General features: G+C 39.7%; 1 protein-coding gene across 1 annotated transcript in view; it reads right to left on the bottom strand.

The window, feature by feature from the left end:
• Positions 1 to 25,351, bottom strand: part of Klp98A (kinesin-like protein 98A) — a 471,801-nt gene that overhangs the window by 194,791 nt on the left and 251,659 nt on the right. Inside the window, exon 5 of the mRNA XM_067156284.2 lies at positions 18,657 to 18,896. Coding sequence (XP_067012385.2) covers positions 18,657 to 18,896 — 240 coding nt within the window. The remainder of the gene's footprint in view (positions 1 to 18,656; positions 18,897 to 25,351) is intronic.

Here is a 25,351-nt window from a genome sequence, read left to right as displayed (position 1 = left end):
TACTGGGCAGATAAGAAGAATCAAACAGTACAACCTCCAAAGTGTATATGGAAGACTCAAGTGGTCCAATGAGGCCAATAAAGTTAATAATGATGATGATGACGATGATGATGATAAAGAGAGAAAATCTTGAGGAGGATACTAGGGCCTAGGAAAGTGGGACAAGAATTTAGACTGCGGCCAAATGAGGAACTATATAAAAGGACCAAGAAAATCACAACATCCTTTAAAAAGAGAAGACTTTGCTTCTATGGACACATTAAAAGAATGCCAACAGAGAGAACAGCCAAGAGAATTTTGGAGTACATGGAAAGCAGGAAGACACAAACTAACTCTCTTAAAGGAGTCAAGGAGGACCTGGAAGAAAAGAACATAACACAGGAAGCAGTATACAATAGACAAGAATACAGGATGGTCATCAACAAAATTAAGGGATTCGAAGATTGAATGAGCAGAAAACAGACCGGCAACATCTGATCGCTAGAATGCAAAGCAGCCCATTCTGAAAGGATGAAGAAGTACTGGGCTGACTGGAGGAAGAAGAACTGGAAATGAACGATGCTTAACTTGGTCAATAGTAGATCTATCCGAAGACAATAATAATAATTATTATTATTTCATGGATCTTTACATTACACTACGAACAGGAAGTTTCTTTTGATCCTTATCTGCAGTTTACCCAGGTCTGAATTACAAGAAGTCTTAAGGGAGAGGGAAGTTAAAGAAGATCTCCACTGTGCAAAGGTTTTCCATTTTCTCACCATTTTCACTTTACAAAGATGAAAAAATGAGTGTATCCTCCTAATTCAATACATCATATATTCCGTCAGTAGACGGAGTAAACAAATTCAAACATGTTTCGGCTTGTTTGAGCCATCTTCAGTGAAAAATGAGGAGGGGGCAGGGTTGAAATAATTTACATAATACAAGTTAAAAAATGCCAAAAAAACATAATGAAGGAACAAATGAAAAACAAAAGAGAGCCTAGACGGAAACAAAATTAGCACAATATACAATATTTACATCATTATGTGGAGCAAAAAATAAATCACTGTGACAAAATTCAGTGAAGAAGGTATTAATACAAAAAATTATTGAAACTAAAAGCTGTGTTAACCTAAGAAGAAAAGAAATGAAAACAAATGATACAGATGGAAATGAACAATAAGTGCACATAGGGAGGTTGCGGGCCTCATAGTTTACAAAATATTGGTTTTGTAACAATAACAAAACAGGTCGAGATCACTGTCGAAAATTCAGGCAGAAAATCTATCTTTGTAGAAACCCATCACATCAAATTGAATAGGAGGGGAGCGGAAGCGAAAAAATTTGAGAAACCAAGCCTGATATAATGTGTAGGCTGTAACGGTTCAAATCCCGTTACAAGATGATATCTGTATTATTATTATTATTATTATTATTATTATTATTATTATTATTATTATTATTATTATTATTGTTCTGAGATCTCTGTGGAACAGCAGAGGTGAAAGAAGGTGCGGGGGTGAACAGGTCCCAAAATACGAAATTAAAGTTAAGATAAAATTTAACAAGGTTATATTTTCTTTTAAAGATTAAGAAATAACAAATAGAACAGGTACTCAGTAGCCGAAACACAATTCGAAAATGTACAATTACAATGATTACAGGATTTGGGCTCCGAGAGCCAGACACCTAATTCTTGAGCTATAAGCCCAACCTTATGATATACAGAATTCAACTAAGGGGCAGAAGACCCCAATCATGCCCAGGAGCACTTGCTCCCAATTACGCAGTAAAGCCTCCTCGAGGCGCGCAGAAAACAAAATCTTAGAAAGAGCAACCCGCTCGTAAGTTCCAGCCTATCAAAGGCCACACCAAACTCCACTTTCAAGTTGTCCTCCCAGGACATGAAAACAGGGGTAAAATACCCAACCTACTGAGGCCTATTAAGTAAAGAAACAGGTTAATTACCTGGCCTCTAAAATACCAACTTAAGAGGAGGCGAAGCTGCACTCCTAATACATTTTGTTTAAAACCTACTTGGCACTAGGCCGTTAATGCAAGGGCTAATCCCATACTAAAGAGGTGACTTATATGAGAAGACAATTTACATTACGCTAGAATGGAAGAAACGGTTGAGAAAATAAGTTCACCTCAAAGCAATATGAGTGGGAGTTCGAGAGGGTTAAGCACTCTCTATCCCAATTTATAGTTTAAACAGATAGAATTGATACCGAGTGTCTTTACATTTTAAGGGAAAGTTACATGGTAAAAGGCTTCGGACCTGCCCCGAGAGTTAAACTGCTGAGCTAGCAAGAAAAGAGTTATTAAACGGCCATTACCTTGTGGATGAACCGCTGCCCGAAGAAAGAGGCGCTTCCTGCCCCCTGCTACGTACTTTACACACTGAAAGATGTTACTGAAGTGGCACGGAGACCCGAAAATCAGCAGTTTATAAACCCTCGCGGAAAGTTCGAGGCGTTTCAGGAATGAGAACACCCTCCCACAAGAATTTTATTGGCTAGGGTTAAGCAACATATCCAAGTTGAAGAAGATACACCTGATTGGTCATAAATTAATTAAAGAAATTCGGGATTGGCTAAATTCAAACCTGGCAGAAAGAAGGGGTTAATATTGCCAACATAAACAATAACTGAAAGAAATTTAACAAAGAACAAACTTATGAACACAAAATTTCTTCAAAAACATAGTTCTTTCACTTCGCACTAGGGTGCATAATTGTATTTCTTCAGAAGTTCCATCTGGAAGAGAATGTCCACACTTCTTACAACAGGCAAAACAAAAATACATTGAAAACGACCCAGTTCAGAAACTTCAAAATTTACAAGTAGTGACATCTTCTGAGAAAGTAGAAAATTAACACAGTAGATAAAGTTCAGACTTCCTCCAGTAGAGGAGTTTCAAATTTTGAATTAGCGGCATGGAGGTGTACCACCCGGTACAGACCTCCCCCCCACAAAAGTTCCTCCAAGGGGAAACACAGAAGAAAATAAGGTCCAAGTTATGATGTTGATATAGAAGTTAATTGCAGAAGTATTTACCAACAAATTTTCTTAAAATGATTGGATCCAGTTTCATAATTCTTTGATTACTATTGATGTAATGTCTTTGTGCTTGTAGAAGTTGAATTCAGAAGGAAACTTTTAGTTTTTAAAGTTGAGGAAAAATTTTCTAAGTCCACCAGATGTTGCAGTTGGATTCAAAACTGTAGTAATTGTTGATGTTAAATGTCCATGTAGCTGATTACATATATTCAAGGTTGATTACGTTAGACGGCCAGACCGGCCGCTGCTGCTTGTGTCCAGAGGAGGCCGCTCGGACCCCTCAAGTACCCTGAGATACCGCTCGCCCGCACTATGAGAGGAGTAGTGGCTCGCCCGCACTATGAGAGGAGTAGTGGAGTTGAAGCACGCCGCGCCCGCGGCGAACATGAAGGTCGCGGGCCAGTTACAGGTTGTGCGCCGCACATCAGCCTTGGCCGGGAGGAGGACTCCGGCTCGCCATACATTGGTTGGCCTCACTGGAGAAGGGCGGGCCCGTACCCTGCCTCAGTAGCGGTACAGCGCCGCGCTGCTGCGGGGGCACTGAAACATTAAAGCTCGGCGGCAGAATTTTGTTGGACCAGAATGATTTTAGGGTACATTCATGGTGGTAGAACTGAGGGGCCAGCGGCGTGGAGATTTTTATTTAATTCCCATAAGCCACAGTTTGTAGTTGAGCAGGAGACGGGAGCGTGGTAATGGCCGTGGTAAGGACAGGATGGCAGTTTAACTGGTCGGGGAAGGTGTACAACAAATGCTTAAATATAAAGAACATTATAGAAAGGGCAGAAGGCCTTAAAAGTGAAACCCCTCAAAAAAAATATAACCTTCCTATTTCTTTCAAGATTATATGAAGCAAGTTAGCACGGAAATTATACAGGTTTCACCTGCGACAGGTGAACCCTAAATATTGAAATAATAACATTAAGTTATTTATTAGACCACCTAATCAATACAAAATCGTCTTGGATGATTTACATAAATTTGTTAGCTAATAGTGGGACATGTTTCGCCTTCCCTGAAGGCATCATCAGCCATAGTCTTAACCTTAAATTAAAAATAAGCGTCTAAATAACATGTAGTAATGAAATGAATTTTTAAAAATCTTGAAGAGATTTGAAGTAAAATAACATTAAAAATAACAATGATGGTTTGAAAATACAATGTGATGAGATACATGTAAATCATCCAAGACGATTTTGTATTGATTAGGTGGTCTAATAAATAACTTAATGTTATTATTTCAATCTAATATCATCAATACGGACCAAAAATGATATTTATTACACGTAAAGAACCCTAAATATCCTCTCGGTGGCTGGATTACTTAACAATAAGGTAACGGGAGTAAGGAAATCGAGAATGATACACGGCCCATGAAATCTGGGGGCAAGCTTGCCCGCGGGAACAAAATTCTTGACCATCACCTGGTCACCTACCTTCAAATTGGTGGGTCTCCGTCCACGATCATATCTTTCCCTAACCTTTTCATGAGACACTTTAAGATTGGCTTTAGCCTTCTTCCAAAGATCTTTAATGTTATCGGGATCTATTGTCTCAGGTAGAATGTCACTCAGAGACCAGAGGTTAGAGAGCGGCGTGTTGGGAACAAACTTGAACATCAGCGAAGCTGGCGTAAATTTATGTGATTCATGAACAGCCGAGTTCAAAGCAAAAGCTAACCAATGCAGGGACGTGTCCCACCTAGAATGATCTTCATGATGATAGGCAATAAGAGCCAACCTGAGATTACGATTAACCCGTTCAGCCAGAGATGGTTGAGGGTAATAAGCAGAAGTTGTCACATGAGAGATGGATAGGTCAAAGCAGAATTTACGGAATAGATTAGATGTAAAAGCCTTAGCATTATCAGACACAATATATTGACACGGACCAAAAGAAGCAAAGATTGAATTTAGGCAAGTAATGGTGGACTGAGCGGTAGCCAGCTTAGTCGGAAATAACCAGGAAAATCTTGTAAAACCATCTACACATACAAAGATGAACTTGTTGGCATTTCCCTTTGACTGGGGGAAGGGTCCTACATAATCAATATACAGGCGTTCCATTGGGCGCGAAGCCTGATGAGAAGACAAAAGGCCTACCTTGGTGGACAAGGTGGGTTTACTAAGCAAACAGGATTTACAAGCCTTTACTAGTTCACGGATTTCACCGTCCATACCCTTCCAGATGAACCTTTCACGAATCTTTTCACGAGTTTTAAAGATGCCTAGATGCCCCCCTAATGGGGTCTCATGATAGTACTTGAAGATCATAGGTACAAGAACAGCTGGAACGACAACTTTCATCATCTTATCATGCCTCGAAGGGCAACATAACACACCATTCCTCAGTACGTAAGGGACAACATGTTCCCCAGAAGAAAGGGTTTCCATTATCGGAGCCAGCGTCGGATCTTCACGTTGGTATTTCTCAATGTCCCTAAAGAGCATGGGAGCATCTGTTAAGATGGCATTAACCTCAGATAGTATGGACTCGGGAGGTGATGAACTATCGACCGGTTCATGGGTCTCGACGTCGTTGGAAAACATACGGCTGAGTCCGTCTGCAACAACATTTTCAGTACCTCTGATATGCCTAACATCAAATTGGAAGGCAGAAATTCGGATGGCCCAACGGGCTATACGACCAGTACGACGCGGCCTACCTAAGACCCAGCTTAAGGCTTGATTATCCGTCTCCAGGTCGAATTTGACATGTTCCAGATAGAGACGGAACTTTTCTAAGGCAAATAAGACTGCCAAACCTTCGAGCTCATAGATGGAATACTTGGCTTCTTGAGCCGATAGAGTCCTAGATGCATAGGCGATGGGTCGCCTCCCTAGTTCAGTCTCTTGAAGAAGGACTGCAGCTACCGCCGACGACGACGCGTCGGTTTGGACGATGAATTTCTTCGAGAAATCAGGCATAGCAAGGACAGGGGCATTACAGAGAGCTAATTTAAGATCTTCAAAAGCGGCTTGTTGAGAAGGTCCCCACTCGAATTTGACGCCTTTCCTACGGAGTAAGTTCAAGGGCGCCGCTCTATTAGCGAAATTTGGAATAAATTTCCTGAAGAAATTCACCATACCAATGAACCTGGCGATACCTTTGATGTCCTTAGGAGGTTTAAAATCACGGATGGCCTGTGTTCTAGAATGATCGACTGCAACACCATCAGGTGACACAATATGCCCTAGGAATGACATGGAGGGCTTAGCAAAGGCAACCTTGGACAACTTCACAGTTAACCCGGCCTTACGAAGGCGGTTGAGAACTTCTCGCAGATGATCTAGATGTTCTTCAAAAGTCTTCGAAAATACGACGACATCATCAAGATAGTGATACAAGTACTCGAATTTGATGTCGGAGAAGACCTTATCTAGCAATCTAGTGAATACAGCTGCTCCCGTGGGGAGCCCGAAAGGCACAAGGTTGTATTCATACAAATTCCAGTCCGTGGCAAACGCTGTAAGGTGTTTAGACTCTTCAGCTAGGGGAATTTGATTATAAGCCTGATTCAAATCCAAGATGGTGAAGAACTTGGCGTTACGAAACCATGAAAAACAAGAATGAAGGTCAGGAAGGGGCACAGATTGTAACACCACCTTCCGATTGAGAGCCCTATAATCAATGACAGGCCTGAAGCCCCCTTGGGGTTTCGGGACTAGAAAAATAGGTGATGAATACGCTGACTTAGAGGGCCGAATAATACTATCCTTTAACATTTGATCAATGATTTCTTTCAGAGCCTTCATTTTAGGTGGAGATAGCCTATAAGGTGGAAAACGGACAGGAATATAAATCCGTGACCTCAATTTTGTATTCAATAAGGTCAGTAACACCAAGAGTATCAGAGAACACCTCTGGAAACGACTGACACAACTTACGAATACTATCAGCCTGCTCCTCAGGTAGATGTCTAAGGTCTAACAACATCTCATCCTGGGTAGGCGAAATAGAGGAACATGATACAGAATTGCACTTTAACAAGGGGATTTTACAATTGGAAGCAAATTTGAATGTGCACGACTTACTCTGAAGGTCGAGCACTAGACCGGAGTGAGAAATGAAGTCAGCTCCCAATATAATGGGGCAAGACAAGTGCTTGGCCACAAACAATTTAATTTTCCATGTAAATTTAAAAATACGAATTTTGACATATAAGGAACCTAAAATTTCTAATGGAGAAGAATTAGCCGAAACATATTGAACAGACGATGAACAATAGTCAGGAAGTTTACAAATAGATTTCAATTTTGAATACTATTGAGCCGAAATAATTGAACAAACACTGCCTGAATCTAAAAGAGCTGTTACAGGTTCATTATTTAACTCAATTTTGAGAAAAGGTACGGGTGCGGGGGATTCCGCCGCAATCCTAAGACATTCTTTGGGGCATTCAAAAGATGAATTTGAAGACTGAATTTTCCCTGAATTTTCGACCTGTTTACCGGGGGCTGAGCCTTGGGAAGCTGAATTAGTCGACTCAGCCGAAGCCGCTAGTCACTTATTATTAGTGACATTGGTGGAAGTTGCACCAGAAGTTGAGCAGGAGGGGGTGCTATTTGAATTTGGGCAATTCTTGGCAATATGTGAGAGAGCCCCACATTTAAAACAACCTTGTGATGAACCAGCTCCATTATTTGCCCTACTAGATTTGACCAATGGACATTTATTGCGAAGATGGTCAGGCGACCCGCAAGCATCACATTTACGGGGTGTGACTGGTCGGCGAGGTGGAGGCCGAGGATTACTAAAAGGAGGAGGGGGTTCTTTCGCGACACGCAAGGAATCGGCGTATCTAACTCCTTCCGCTGAGACGGCCAATGCTTCAAGTTCAGAGAAGGTTTGCGGGCACGCCGCGAAACACAAATATGACCTATAAGATGGTGAAATACCTTCCACAATAGCCTGTACAATCTGATCTTCAGGGAAGTGAAGAGCAAACATCCTAGTATAGAACTTAATATCTTGGATGAAATCTGCCAAGTTTTCATCCAACCGCTGTACACGATAATAGTACTTCTGAATAAGTGAGGACCTTGCCCTAATAATAATAATATAAAAGAATTTATTGGACTCCAACCTATTCAATACATTACTGGATGTTAACATTTTTAGTTAAACATCGTTAAAATGGAGACATGTTTCGCCCTCCATGTGGGGCATCATCAGTCATATCAAAGCACCTCAAAATTAAACCAGACGTCTGGTTGGAAATTATGAGCAATATTTGTAAGAAAGAATACATTAAAAACACGTACAAAGTCCTATCCAAAACGAAATAACAACAGACTAGTTAGGTACACATAGTAAAATACGCTAGTGGTTTCTTAATATTAAAATGAGGTTACATATGCACAGTATAAAAATGGAAGTAATCAAAGTCCGTATGATATTGAGTTCGATGATAGTTCTGCGTAGTATATACAAATGTTGGCAAAATAAAACACAATTTATAATTACTGTACACTTATTTCTAATTGTTAAAAATGATGAGGTAAAACATTCCAATTTGACTATTTGTAATTTGGCTCCAACCAAAATAATTCGCCCTAGGATTCATGAGGTAGTCAAACTCCGTTGGTCACTCTCTATTTGAATGGAGTGCACAGTGCAAGTGAACAGCTTTTGTTGATTATAAACTGAGGCTGTGCTAAGACAGAGTTAAAACAACACCAGCTTCAAATGAAGATAGTTAAAAACATCATTAGGTTCTTCCTAGTTGAATAAAAATTTGCGTATATTTTGTTGTTGAAGATTTAGACTAATTTAGACTAATAATAATCAAACTATTGAGCGAAAATTAATATTAATATTTTCGCTCAATAGTTTAAATCTGAAAGACAAAAGACTTGTTAACATCCTCAAAACAAGCTCTCCAAGCACCCCCACTAAGCCGCTCAACTCATCACGCCCCTATTCTCCCTCCAATACACACAACTCCTCCCCAAGCGCCAATCACATACCCACAGCGCCGCCTTCTCAAATCCACTCCCCTCCTCTAAGACGTCACACGTACAACACGAGGAGCAGGACATTAGCGACAGCCAGTGCTCCACAAACCTCCTAACAATTAGGCAACAGCTCAACAGCTTTCAAGGTAAATTTTTAACTTTCACATTTTTCATTTCTCAATGATTTCCCGTTTCTTTTCTTTTTCCGTCATTTCACTTAACTAATTAAGACAAATCCTCCATTTTCAGATTTCCCTCACATGTAGGACAGCTCAAACACCGATTGCACTGCACAACATTTTCGACCGTTGCCCATTCAACCAACAACTGACTTTCCCACACTTCAACAACAAAATATACGCAAATTTTTATTCAACTAGGAAGAACCTAATGATGTTTTTAACTATCTTCATTTGAAGCTGGTGTTGTTTTAACTCTGTCTTAGCACAGCCTCAGTTTATAATCAACAAAAGCTGTTCACTTGCACTGTGCACTCCATTCAAATAGAGAGTGACCAACGGAGTTTGACTACCTCATGAATCCTAGGGCGAATTATTTTGGTTGGAGCCAAATTACAAATAGTCGAATTGGAATGTTTTACCTCATCATTTTTAACAATTAGAAATAAGTGTACAGTAATTATAAATTGTGTTTTATTTTGCCAACATTTGTATATACTACGCAGAACTATCATCGAACTCAATATCATACGGACTTTGATTACTTCCATTTTTATACTGTGCATATGTAACCTCATTTTAATATTAAGAAACCACTAGCGTATTTTACTATGTGTACCTAACTAGTCTGTTGTTATTTCGTTTTGGATAGGACTTTGTACGTGTTTTTAATGTATTCTTTCTTACAAATATTGCTCATAATTTCCAACCAGACGTCTGGTTTAATTTTGAGGTGCTTTGATATGACTGATGATGCCCCACATGGAGGGCGAAACATGTCTCCATTTTAACGATGTTTAACTAAAAATGTTAACATCCAGTAATGTATTGAATAGGTTGGAGTCCAATAAATTCTTTTATATTATTATTATTGAGAATCTTTCAATACGGAAAATAAAATGATTTTCATTACTTGCAATGACCTTGCCCTAGCCGGAATGAAGTTAGCTAGCAAGTGGGCGTGGAAGTCTTCAATAAATGATTGCTCGGCAATGGCTCTTACTATTTTGTCTGAGAGAATACCAATTGCATAGGGATAGATGATTTGCAAAATCTGACATGGAGAAAGAGAAAAAACAAGGGCATGATCCTGAAATTCAACTAAAAACCTTAAGAATGAAATAACTTCACTGGTAGTGTTAACAGAAAACTTAGAAATACCTCTGAGCAACATTGCTAATGGATGGGGTAAACTGCTGAAACCCGGAGACGTAGTAGGAAGGGGCCTAAGTGGCGGAGAAACAGATTCGGAAGGAGCATTATTTAACACAAAGGGAGGGATGGACTTGTGACGATCTGACATAGTTTCTAACGGGGCAGATGTACGTTGGATAGTCGCCTCAGTACTACTTCCTTCCTCTTTCGAGGAGTCCTCCCCACTAACAGTATTTACTACCATAGGTTGGTCGACTTTAGGGATGGCAGATCCAGATAACAACTGACTAACTTTACTAGACATTTGGGACAAGTTTTCGGCAAGGACGCTAGCTTCCTTACCCTGAACGTCATTTAACTTCAGAGACAATAGATCACATACCCTATTATAAAAGTGGTACAACCTAGCCTGTACTCTTTTGAGTTGATTAGGAGATGGATCACTTACTTCAAAAAAACTAACTACAGATGCTAGCTCAGTAGTATTGTTATTGATCGTGGAGAGAGCATCGTCCATCTCTTTCTCTCCCAAAGTCGGGATGGTATTAGGCAAATCAAGGGAATCTTTTAGTTTATTGTAGTCGACTGCAACCGTGCCTCCAGATTGAACATTTCTGAGAGATAGTTCGTAAATTAATTCCTCTTTAAGCAAATAGAAAGGATGAAGAACCTCGCGAGGGCCGGACATGATGACAGAACAATTTTGAAAAAGGAAAAATAAAAAATTCCAGCAACTGAGAAAATTGTTAGAGTTCTAATCAAAGCAATGTTTAGCCGTCAAAAGGGGCTAAATTGAGACCCATTCAACCACGCTCTGCTACCACTTGTTCCGAGGTCTCTGTGGAACAGCAGAGGTGAAAGAAGGTGCGGGGGTGAACAGGTCCCAAAATACGAAATTAAAGTTAAGATAAAATATAACAAGGTTATATTTTCTTTTAAAGATTAAGAAATAACAAATAGAACAGGTACTCAGTAGCCGAAACACAATTCGAAAATGTACAATTACAATGATTACAGGATTTGGGCTCCGAGAGCCAGACACCTAATTCTTGAGCTATAAGCCCAACCTTACGATATACAGAATTCAACTAAGGGGCAGAAGACCCCAATCATGCCCAGGAGCACTTGCTCCCAATTACGCAGTAAAGCCTCCTCGAGGCGCGCAGAAAATAAAATTTTAGAAAGAGCAACCTGCTCTTAAGTTCCAGCCTATCAAAGGCCACACCAAACTCCACTTTCAAGTTGTCCTCCCAGGACATGAAAACAGGGGTAAAATACCCAACCTACTGAGGCCTATTAAGTAAAGAAACAGGTTAATTACCTGGCCTCTAAAATACCAACTTGAGAGGAGGCGAAGCTGCACTCCTAATACATTTTTTTTTAAACCTACTTGGCACTAGGCCGTTAATGCAAGGGCTAATCCCATACTAAAGAGGTGACTTATATGAGAAGACAATTTACATTACGCTAGAATGGAAGAAACGGTTGAGAAAATAAGTTCACCTCAAAGCAATATGAGTGGGAGCTCGAGAGGGTTAAGCACTCTCTATCCCAATTTATAGTTTAAACAGATAGAATTGATACCGATTGTCTTTACATTTTAAGGGGAAGTTACATGGTAAAAGGCTTCGGACCTGCCCCGAGAGTTAAACTGCTGAGCTAGCAGGAAAAGAAGTTATTAAACGGCCATTACCTTGTGGATGAACCGCTGCCCAAAGAAAGAGGCGCTTCCCGCCCCCTACTACGTACTTTACACATTGAAAGATGTTACTGAAGTGGCACGTAGACCCGAAAATCAGCAGTTTATAAACCTTCGCGGAAAGTTCGAGGCGTTTCAGGAATGAGAACACCCTCCCACAAGAATTTTATTGGCTAGGGTTAAGCAACATATCCAAGTTGAAGAAGATACACCTGATTGGTCATAAATTAATTAAAGAAATTCGGGATTGGCTAAATTCAAACCTGGCGGAAAGAAGGGGTTAATATTGCTAACATAAACAATAACTGAAAGAAATTTAACAAAGAACAAACTTATGAACACAAAATTACTTCAAAAACGTAGTTCTTTCACTTCGCACTAGGGTGCATAATTGTATTTCTTCAGTAGTGCCATCTGGAAGAGAATGTCCACACTTCTTACTACAGGCAAAACAAAAATACATCGAAAACGACCCAGTTCAGAAACTTCAAAATTTACAAGTAGTGACATCTTCTGAGAAACTAGAAAATTAACACATTAGATAAAGTTCAGACTTCCTCCAGTAGAGGAGTTTCAACTGGCGCAAAGTTTGAATTAGCGGCATGGAGGTGTACCCCCCGGTACAATTATTATTATTATTATTATTATTATTATTATTATTATTACCGTATTATTATTTTATCTGTAAGATTACTATTATTGTATTATTATTGTTCAGTTCAATTCTGCAATGCTTGTCGCTTGCGTGATTGTAGTTAAATGTACGTATATATACGTGTGTGTAAATTAACACTAAAAACATGTACAGTAATAGTTGCTGTATATGTGGATATGACATTGCTACATTGTGCAATACTGCTGGCGTTACTGCCAAGTCATCGCTATGTCATTGTGCATATTTAGCGGCAAGCTCACGTTCTTGGAGATACCTACTGGGTGCCGCGGGCGATTTCACCATAGGGTGTAACATTTGTCGCGAGGTGGAAGTAGATCATAGTTATTTCTGGAGATTGTGTAGGTGTGTCAACCAACGCCTATATAAGGTGGCTGCATATTGTAGTGTCAGTCATTAATCAAACGGAAGTTAAAGAGAGAAGAAGTAAAGTGGAAGGTGAACAGTGATGGAGTCAAGTAGAAGGTGAGACCTCAGTCGGTCAGTTCAGTTAGAGGGATACTCTTACTATGAAGGCATACAGGACAGACTTACAAAGAAGTCCTCTCGATGGAGAAGAAGCAGTCACATGGATACTTAGTCGTCAATGAAACAAAATGGATACATCACCAAATTAGGCTTGATACATCTACAGTAAACACCATATCAAAGGAATACATCGTAATTACACTCAAAGTGTTGAAGGTACAGTCAAGTGAACCAATGAAGGATAAATTTCGTGTATAAGTGTTAAATGTCCGGTCAAGAAGAATTCAAAATCGTGCTTAGTTTCTTTCAGTTGCAACGTCATAGTTCTCACTATTTTTATTGAAATTATTTCAAGAATATATTTTGTTCTATCAAATTAATCATCAACAGAATCATCAATAGATGCAAGAGCAGGCCGAAGACTACCCTAGAAAAAGATTCCGTTCCTAAAGAAAAGTTTTTCACATTCGCTTTCAATAATAGTAGCATTTACCAAATGTCTAATATTTTTAAAAAACACAACATCAAAATAACATATACAACCTCCCACACCAACTCCAAACTAATTTTCAATCCACACACCGTCAACAATAACAATAACAACATTAATAACAAATATTTGAACTCCGGAGTTTACAAATTAGAATGCCAATCCTGTAATTCCAGCTATATTGGTCAAACAGACTGCAATTTTGTCGTAAGATACGCCAAACATCGCAACACTCTCAAATATAATCGTTTTTCAGCTATGAGTGAACATCATAAAGCATCCAGCCACGAATACACTTCAATAGATAAAGATCTTAAGATCTTACATTATGAGCAAAAAGGCACCTTGCTCAACGTTCTCAAGAGCATCCACATCGATTTTGATCAGTTTATGAACCCCTCTCACAATTTAAATGAAATCAACAAGAAAAAGAACATTCTACTTGAAACATTCATTCCATATATTTGTCAGAACTTCCATAATATAATCAAACCCCGCCTCCATCTCTCCAACTCACCACCACTCCCCCCTCCACACACCAGGCCTGCACCAACCCTTCCTCCTCCGCTCCTTCCATCCTCGCAAACACAGCTGAACCAACAATAGATTTAATTGCGCGAACGAGACCGTTACTTTGAGAAGGCCAGGCCATTTGAGAGGACAACCACCTGCTAAACACTGTAAGTTTAAGCTTTCTACACACCCATTACACACATTTTACTTATCAACCCAAGTTTCTCACACAACCTCATTTTTTTCAATTACAGATTGAAACTTCATTGACGGTTTCCACTAGGTCACTTACAGTTTACCATGCATGCAGCTTCTCAATTTTATGTCGCGGCCCTTCCGACCTTTTATAATAAGGCAAACCAACCAACCAACATTATGAAATGATAATCAAGAAAGGGACTGCTAGATCGAGAAGATATTGAGAATGCTGCTGTTCTAATAGTTTTAAATTTCAATGGTGTTTTTCCTTGTAACAGGCTTTTCGCCTGCACGTTATATCAGGCTTGGTTTCTCAAATTTTTTTGCTCCCGCTCCCCTCCTAGCCAATTTGATGTGATAGGTTTCTACAAAGATAGATTTTCTGCCTGAATTTTTGATAGTGTTTTCAACCTGTTGTGTTATTGTTTCAAAACCAATATTTTGTGAACTATGAGGTCCGGAACCTTACTATGTGCACTTATTGTTCATTTCCATCTGTATTATTTGTTTTCATTTCTTTTCTTCTTAGGTTAAAACAGTTTTTAGTTTCAATTATTATTTTGTATTAATACCCGTTTCACTGAATTTTGTCACAGTGATTTGTTTTTTGCTCCGCATAATGATGTAAATATTGTATATTGTGTTAATTCTGTTTTCATCTAGGCTCTCTTTTGTTTTTTCATTTGTTCCTTCATTATTTTTTTGGCATTTTTTAACTTGTATTATGTAAATTATTTCAACCCCCACCCCCGCATTTTTCACTGAAGATGCTCAAACGAGCCGAAACATGTTTGAATTTGTTCACACCGTCTAATGATGGAATATATGATGTATTGAATTAGGAGGATACACTCATTTTTTCACCCTTGTAAAGTGAAAACTCTCAATATGATTCTAATATCTTGTAATTTTCACACTATGCAAATGCACCTTTAATTATGGACATGGTTGTTTCCTTCCCAATCCTAACCCTTTCCTATCCCATCGTCACCATAAGACCTGTCTGCCAGGCTGAGTGCCTCAGACGGTTGAGGCGCTGGCTTTCTGACCCCAACTGGGCAGGTTCTATCCTGGCTCAGTCCGGTGGTATTTGAAGATGCTCAAATACATCAGCCTCGTGTGTGGTAGATTTACTGACACATAAAAGAACTCCTGCAGGACAAAATTCTGGCACCTCAGTGCATCCGAAAACCATAAAAGTAGTTAGTGGAATGTAAAGCAAATATTATTATAGACCTGTCTGCACCATGGCTACATAACAAATAGGAAATAAAATTAGCTATGTAAACTGTTTTAAAAACAATGCAAGTTGCAACACTGAATTACAGATGAAAATTACTCTAGACTGTTGAAATAAAGCACCTGAGGATAGAGGGGAAGACTAAAAGTGAGGGAATGAGTGAGTGAGTCTGCAGTTGAGTGTATGTTATTACATACATACATACATACATATACAGGGTGAAGCGTAATTCGCGCACTCGGGCGTCGCAGCGCGACTCCTCACATGCCAGCAATAAAAAAATGTCTCTTACAAAATTTCATCTTGCGAGTATATCCGGTAGAAAAACGACGTTGAAGATTAGCAATCTGGCAACACTGTAACCACATGTAGGGTAACTACTTCTGTCAGCAGGCATAACTTGTATTGTACAGTTGGTGCAATGGATAGAGTTTTGGGTTAGCATGCAGGAGGTCGAGTGGTCGATCCTGAGTTGAGGCGTATGTTTTTTATTTCGTAAATGTAGTCCAGGTGGTATGGTATCTGGCATCTTAATCGTCAACAGCGATTGCATTGGGTCCTCTAGAAACCATTTGCACTTACATACTACGATCCTAGAAATGGACGAACAATTGTTTTCATTGGTCAGCTTTGAAAGGCGCCCTTTCCACGTCGTGGGCGTGAATTTATTCGCACCACTTCATCTACTAGATGTGAAACCTGTTTTCTTTGTACCCTCCTCCAATGGTCCCATAGATTAGTACCTACTATTATTCTTGCCTCGTTCAGGTCCATTACATTTCGTTAGGGCCTTACGTTACCGTAGGCCTAGCAACATGCTCTGCGAATAATGCCCAAACTGGGTTACAATTTGTATGTGTTATCACCATGGTCCCAATAATTCTGCCTTTCAACATTGCGTGTTGCATCTGGTAACCGCATGCTGTTTAGTACGTATCTCAATGTATTATTATTATTATTATTATTATTATTATTATTATTATTATTATTATTATTATTATTATTATTATGTTGAAAATGTAGGATACATGTGACCTTAGAAACGGTGTCTTACTGTATCACAGTAGGTAATGTCAGATGGAAATTAGCAAATAAAAAATGCGCCTCAACCCAGGATCGAACCATCGACCTCCTGCATGCCAACCAAAAACTCTACCCACTGCACCAACTGTACAGCACGATGGGGACGTGCTGACAGCGGTAGTTACCCTACATATGATTACAGTGTTGCCAGATTGCTACTCTTTAACGTCCGTTTTCTACTGGATATACTCGCAAGACGAAATTTTGTAAGAGACATTTTTTTATTGCTGGCATGTGAGGAGTCGCGCTGCGACGCCCGAGTGCGCGAATTACGCTTCACCCTGTATACGTACATGCATACATACATACCGGTACATACATACATACATACATACATACATACATACATACATACATATCCCACGTCGTTCCATCTTAAGCCATGGGTCAGCGAACGAGGCTTCTCCACCAGTTCCGGTTTCTGAACTTCTCTCCTTCTTCAATGCTTTCCAAAGTATGTCCTCACTGTTCAATGTCAAACTTCACCATGTCCTTGTACCTGAGTCCCCTCTTGGTCTTTTGTCTTCAAGTTTTAGATGATACATTTGTTTCGGTAATCTGTTATCTTCCATGCATCACATACTGTATTCCATACCATCTCAATCACTGCGCTGTTATTTTGTCCTGCAGTTTTACAACTTGAGCCTGCTTGCGGATTCCCTCATTACAGACTCTGACCCTCTGTGTTTTACCGATCATGCTATGGCCAAATCTCATTTCTGCTGCGTGGATTCTACTAACATCTTTATTTCTCATGATCCATGTTTTGCAACCATAGGTCATATGTTATTCTATTGTCATAATAACAGTCCACATATTGTTGACAACATGGTAGTAGTTTGCTTTTGTAACTAAATCAAATATTTTCCATTTCATACCATGAAAGTGCTTGGTGGAAATCAATGTAATGATAACTGAATAGCACAGAAGGCTTATACTGTATTCTGCATGATGCTCTAGCAAGATTTGGATTTCTCCCTATCTCCTGGGAAATGGGAACTACAGTACTTCCATGGAAGGATAGAACTTGTGTTACTTATTAAAAAATATGATTGCACTTAGGTGAGGCAGCACTAATGTTTGTTTATCACAGTAGGTTGACAGTAGCGGGGCGAACAGGGGCACGTCAGTGGACCAAGTACAATTATCATGTAAGTCTAGCATTACCAACAGAACAAGATGAATTTCAGCAAAGAATTTATGACTTGCACTAAATATTACACAATCAAGGATGCTATGCTAAACTATAAAAATGAACAAATGAGTACACTACTCAACCTGGTGACATAACCAGATGACAAAGCACCAGATGAAAACAAGCAGTAGTTCCTCGTATGACAGAGTGCAGTCATATTTTAAACACGTAATATGTATATAGATTTAGATAAAAATCTCCTGCCAGAGAAACAATACCTACCATAGACAATTTATCCTCTGGCCTGCTCAACTAACAAAACATTATAGTGGAAAAACAAATTTCTCATTTATCTGAAAAATAACTAATAATGTTATTTTGCTACTACTTTTACCCTTTTTTGGAGACACCGAAGTGCTGGAATTTAGTCCAAGTTCTTTTATGCGCCAGTAAATCTACCAACACGAGATTGATGTATGTGAGCACCTTCAAGTATCATCGGACTGAGCCAGGATCGAACCTGCCAAGGTGGGGTCAGAAGGCCAGAACCTCAACCGTCTGAGCCACTCAGCCCGGCGAAAGAGAGCGTTAGTACACTGAATAGAAAATATAGGCAGGGATGGTGAAAGAACAACTGGACAATCATCCTTGAAAATGTGGACAAGTAGAATCTTTTAATATATAGGTGTATTACCACTAGGTAAAATTAGACATAAGTGATATTATGATGATGATGATGATGATGATGATGATGATCCAACAGATAAATAATTACTGCCTATTTTACAGAAGAAAGTGGCCGAATACATCACAACTTACTTGAATATCCGAGTAATCCATCACAAGATGACGTGACAAATCTTGAACATAAGGACCTCTCCTTGGATGCTCCCTCACACGCAAACTGTGACTGGCATTTGTTCGCAGTAAATCTTTCACACGTTCATTATAAATTTCCAGGTACGAAACTTCGGTTCGGTAACTTGTTCCACATTCCTTTCCTTCTTGCATACGGCTAAAGAGAGTCTTGCAAATACGAGGTATCAGTCCTTGACATTCCTGCAAGCATTACAAGAGGAAATAGTCCATAGATAAATAATACATTTACATAACCCATGTGGAAAACAAAATTACTTTTACAAGTTGATTTTCATTCTGTGGTTTGTACTTCCAACCTAATATGGCCCAATTGGAAAACCATGCACTTGTTCCAGACAAACAATGAACCTGACTGCTGGAAAAGAACTACTGATGACCAAGATGCCTGATGGTAAATTGTGCGCAGTGAAATTCAGATGGCAGTGAAAAAAAAAAAAAAAAAAAGGACCAATGAGCTAATTTTCAAGAGGGCATGCTTTACCTGTTCCAACTGTAGAAGGGACAGTCACTCTGGAGTGGGAATCAACAATTACTCAAGACGCTGCTAAAACTCAAAATCAGAATGCTACACCATCATCCTCCGAGGACCAACATATGCCATTCAACCCGGTATGATAAGATGATGTTAAGCATACAGGCACCACACATTAGCCTGAAAATTCATTCTAAAAAAGCAACTGTGCTTTTCATGCATGAAATTAAAATGAAATATCTTAGCATAGGAGGTTGTTATATCACACCACCACCTGCAAGTTAACATGGAACATGGACAAACAACGAAACTAAACATATGAGTATATGAAACTTCCTTTCAAATATAAATAAACATTCTTCAACTTATCCAGTTATTCCTAGGGTCACTGGAACAAACCTGGCTTATCTACAATTCTGGCCTTCTGCAACCACATTTTCTCACATGAAAATTCTAACCTATGATCCTCCAGGGCACCAAACGGCAGTTTTCATTTCTATTAGAGCATAGTAGGATAAAATAACTTGGTACTAATAATAATCTGCATATATACGCATTTAGCTTTGTTGGTAAACTTTGAGTAGTTCTTGCGAATTTCTAACTTTAATTGTAATTTCCATTTCTGTCTGTGCTTAGTAATAACCTATTGCAATTAGGATATATCTGAACATAATTCAAAATTATTGTAGTGGATTGTAGTATCTTATTAGAAATTAGTGTGCTTATTCTATTCATCATCATCATCATCATTTCCCATTATCCAGCTGTAGCCGGGTAGGGGTGAATATGGTTCCTCTCCACTTTCTTCGGTCTTTCCACCACTCCTCCTCCAACACTGTGTATCAGTCCAAGTTTTCTTTATCTAATACTGCATTGGATTGTATCCTTCCATCTCAATCGTGGTTGTCTGCAACCTCTCCTACCTTGTATTTGCATTTTCATCATCATTTTCGGCATTCTTTCATCACTCATTCACTTTATGTGCCCAAACCATCTTAATCAGCTCTTCTCTATTCTATTCATTTTTTCCACTCCAATTTCTTCCCGCATTTTCTCATTCCTTATTTTGTCTCTTCTACTCTTTTGTATCATACTCCTCAAGAACTTATTTTGGCTGCCTGTATTCGACTCATTCTTCTTTGTCATTGTCCAAGTTTCTGCTCCGTGAGTTGTTTTGGGTATGTAACACATCTTGTAGATAGTTTCCTTTGCCTTCATTGGCACATCTTTGTCCCATAACACGTTTCTTACACTATGAAAGAAACAGCTTCCAGCTTGAATCCTCTTACTAACTTCAGCATCCAGTCGAGCATTCTCCATTAATCCACTCCCCAGATATTTGAACGTCTCCACTACTTCCAGGGACTTGTCTGCAAGACTAATCTGACCTTTTCCTTCTTTCTCCCCTCTAGTCATAACAAGAGTTTTATTCTTTTCTACACCTATTTTCAATCCACATTCTTCAATCTTCCTATTCACCACATCGAACTGTTCTTGAACATTCATGTCCTCTTCTCCCCAAATCACAATATCATCTGCAAATAATAACACGTTCATTTCTCTTCCTCCATATGCTGCTTTTGCTGTTCTCATGATGTCATCCATTACTACTGTAAACAGGACTGGCGATAGAACACTTCCCTAACTCAGCCCACTAGTGATTTTGAACCAACTTGTCCTGCCAACTTGTGTTTGCACGCAACTACAACATTCCTTGTACATTGACATGATCATTTTTATTAATCCATGTCCAATTCCTTTTTGCACAAGACTGTCCCAAACTTTAGTCCTGGGGACACTGTCATATGCCTCTTCAATGTCAATGAATGTCATCACCATATTCCCATACTTCCATTGTTTTTCCATTAGTGGTCTCATAATGAAAATGGGCTCTATTGTTGACCTTCCATTTCTGAAACCAAACTGATTTTCCTGTATTTGATTTTCAACCCTCAACCTTATCCTACTTTCCAGTATCTTCTCCATTATCTTAGCAACATGGGATATCAGAGTAATTCCCCTGTAGTTCTTCAATACTTTCTTATCACCTTTCTTGAAAATTGTGATGATTATTCCTTTTTGCCAATCGTCAGGGACATCCTTATTCTCCCAGACAGTCCTGAGAACTCTATATGTCCAATGCAGGCCTACAGCTCCAGCTGCCTTTATCATCTCCACTGAAATTTCATCTATTCCAGCAGTTTTTCCATTATTCATCTTTCTTACTGCCACTTCAATTTCATTCATTGTAATTTCTTTATCCATTTCTTCATCAAGTAATTGCTTTTCCCGGTGGTCCATTGAATGACTGTCAATAGTTCTCCTGTTCAGCAACTTCTGAAAATACTCTCTCCATCTATTTCTTATTTCTTCTGGCTTTGTTAATATTATGCTGTCTTATCCTTCACAAATCTGGTGTTTACTTGATCTCTTTGTTTCTTAAGATACTGTAATGGTTATAGTGTCCGCCATGCCAACTTGCTACGGACCCACCTCGTCACCATATTCGGCCTACCCCCTTACTTCAGCCGTGCCAATCACGTGCAGCACTTTAGTGCTAGGCCGGCCACTCTCGCCTCCGCCCGCGGTCCCGCGGCGGAGGACTACGGAAATGACTGGAAGATTAATCTGGAGTCTTCTATTTCGTGAGGTTCCTGGATCCATTGAACATCCGGACTATTCCAGAAGGGCTGGCGCAGGTATATAAGAGCAGTTACTTGCCTGCAGTCAGTCAGTGAGAGTTAGAGTGAGTAAGAGTGGGTGAGAGCGAGATTGAGCGCAGTCAGTGATGGCCTGGGAGAGCGCAGCCTGATGGATTATCTGCCTGTTCGAACCGAGGAATCGTTCCCGTTTCCCTGATGTCGTGTGTGTGTGTCCCTTGAGGCTGGCTGCTGGAGGAGAACCTGGAGTGTTCTGGAGCAGCGCGAAGGGAACACTGGGTACCGACGTGTGCGGACTGCGAACGAGGTTCGACGGATGGAGCGAACAGCGGATATATCCCAACCTGCGAGACTGACGTGTAGGCTGTGGACCGTGACAGTGCTAACGAGCGTGGCTGAGAGAGCGTACTGTAAATAATCGATTACTCTGTGTGTGTGTGTGTGTGTGTGTGTGTGTGTGTGTGTGTGTGTGTGCGCGTGCGTGCGTGTGTGTCATTGTAGATGGAACATAAGAGAAACTAAGAGAGAGAGCGCGAACTGTGAAAGGGTCTAAGTGTACTTGTGTAACTTGTGGCTCGGTTATCGTGTGTGTGTGTGTGTGTGTGTGTGTGTGTGTGTGTGTGTGTGTGTGTGTGTGTGTGTGTGTGTGTGTGTGTGTGTGTGTGTGTGTGTGTGTGTAAATCTGTAATTGTAGTGCTTAGTTAATAAATCTTAGGAATAGGACGCTACCAGGTTCTGTACTCATTTATTCATTTATTTATAATACCCGCCAACAGGGTACAATACCATACAATAATTTCTTGCTGCCCTGCATATCATCTCTCAATTTCCGTGTGAATAAGGCTCCGCTTTTCCTCTTTTCTTTCTCCACTACTTTCTAGGCCAAATTCTTTGCCTCCATATATTTTCTTCTACTTTCCTCAGTCTTAGATGGTTTCCATGCTTTTCATGCCATTTTCCTTTCCTTCACTTTAATCTTTACCCTATCATTCTACCAGTATGTCTCTTTGTCTTTCACATTTCCTAATGTTCTACCACATACCTCTTCTCCACATCCAACCAGCGCTTCCTTAAATCTTTTCCATTCATCGTCAACATTCCCCATCTCCATCCTGGGTACCAAGCGTATTATTTCCCTTATTCTATTACTGTGAAATATTTGTGTAGTATAGTAGAAGTATCTGTACTAACTCTCTTACACGAATTCTGTTGTAGTAGTTATGGTAGGCTTAACTGCAGTTTACAATTGTGTAATTCTTGTGTATTTCTCTCGATAATCAGTAATTAATGACAGGTTTCATTCTGTTAGGGTGTTGTAGGATAAAAATTTAGTACAGCTAAGTAATTGTAGTGTAGTAGTATCCTATTTCAATTACCTCATTGTTATGTGATCTGTGTGTACTATCCAAGAAAATATTTCTTTTCTTTCATTTTTATTTTGCACAGAATTATTTAATTTTTCCTTTTCTTTTCATTATGCAGTAAAGAAGGGCTTAGGAGTGCAAGTGTAAGAACTGTGGGTGTGGCCAGACATTAAGGAGTATGAAGGAGGAGTTGGAGAGTTTGAGGGAGATAATTAGGATTCTCTCAGAAGGCAGGAAGGAAAGTAGGCCTCCCTCAAACAATGTACAGGATACAGTAGATGTAAAAGAGGGATGGAAAAAAAGGGGGAGGGGTTGTAGAAGACAGATGGTCTAATGTTTTAAGGGGAAGGAAATAGCAGGGCTCTATTCAAGATTATTCAGGACAGGTGTCTGTGAGAAATCGGTACGAGTCACTGCAAGTAGAACAACAGAGCGAAAATCAGGAACAGGGAATTGTTGCTGAGAAGTGTGAAAGTAGGAGGAAGGGAAAAGGTAGGAAAGGGAAATGTAGAATAGAGGATAGGAAAAGACAGGTGGAAGAGGGTCATGGGAGGGATAAAAAGGAGGAGGAAGTAGCTTCTGCAGCAGAGCAGAAAAGGCTGAGCAAGAGCACAGGGGATCAAATGACGCGGGCAGGGTTGAGGCTCTGGTCATGGGAGATTCTGTTGTTAGACATGTGGGGAAACTGTGTGGAGGAAAGGGAACCAGGGCAGAGTGTTACCCAGAAATTAAGTTAAGGCAGATGTTGAGGAAAGTAGAACAGAAGGAGGAGGGAAAAGAGAAGGTGGTAGTGTTTCACGTTGGTACCAACAACGTAAGGTAAGCAGGTATAAGTACCAGCATACAGTAGCTGGGAATGAGTGGAAGCTGGTAAATGCAGCACAGGTGAAGTTTAAGGAAGCAGAGATTGTTATCAGTGAAATATTGTGTAGGAGGGATACTGACTGGAAGGTGATTGGGGATTTAAATGAGACTATGGAGTGGGTATGTGGGAAACTGGGAGTGAGATTTCTAGAACCTAATGGGTGGGTAGGAGATAGGGATCTGCCCTCAGATGGCCTTCACTTAAACCGCAGTGGTACATTTAAGTTAGGCAATTTGTTTAGAAGGGTTATAGGGAGTCACATTCAAGGAAATGGGGTGGTCTAGGGATCGGTGATAAGGGTGCAGGGAACTGGAAGTCAAGTAGGGATGACATAAAAATATTAGTGCTCAACAGTAGAAGTATTGTAAAGAAAGGAATAGAATTTAGTAATTTAACAGACATATACTTCCACATATTGTAATAGGAGTTGAATCATGGCTGAGAAATGATATAATGGATGCAGAAATATTCTCACAGAACTGGAGTGTGTATCGTAGAGATAGGATAGGAATGGTAGGAGGGGGAATATACATTCTGGTGAAAGAAGAATTTGTAAGCAACGAAAAAGATAAAGATGACAAACATGAAATTCTAGGTGTAAGGCTCATCTCTAAAGATAATAAGCAACTTCAAGTCTTTGGAGTGTACAGACCAGGATAGGGTAATGCTGATGCAGGTTCAGAATTATTTGATAAGATAATCAGCTATGTGGGAAATGATACGGAAAGGAACGTGATTGTAACGGGTGATCTCAATTTACCAAATGTCAATTGGGAAGATAATGCAAATGACAGGAAGCATGACCAACAAATGGCAAATAAGTTAATATGGGAGAGGCAGCTGATTCAGAAAGTGATAGAACCAACTAGAGGGAAGAATATTCTGGACATGGTGCCGGTAAAACCAGATGTACCACTACATGTAAAACCAGATGAGCTCTATAGAGAAACCAAAGTAACAGATGGTATTAGTGATCACGAAACTGTTTTTGTCGTAGGTAAAAATATATGTGATAGAAAGGAATATATTAAAATTAGGACTATTAGGCAGTACCATATAGCTGATAAAACAGGCATGAGGGAGTTTAAAAAAAGTAACTATGATCAGTGGAAAACAGTAAATAAAAATGTAAACAGACTCTGGGATGGGTTTAAACCAACTGTTGAGGAATGTGAAAATAGGTTTGTACCTTTAAAGTTGGTGAGAAATGGTAAAGATCCACTATATTATAACAAAGAAGTAAAGAGACTAAGAAGGAGGTGCAGGTTAGAAAA

The sequence above is a fragment of the Anabrus simplex genome, chromosome 1 (genome assembly GCF_040414725.1).
Source record: "Anabrus simplex isolate iqAnaSimp1 chromosome 1, ASM4041472v1, whole genome shotgun sequence".
Taxonomy (NCBI): domain Eukaryota; kingdom Metazoa; phylum Arthropoda; class Insecta; order Orthoptera; family Tettigoniidae; genus Anabrus; species Anabrus simplex.
This window is presented reverse-complemented; position numbering and strand designations above follow the sequence as displayed.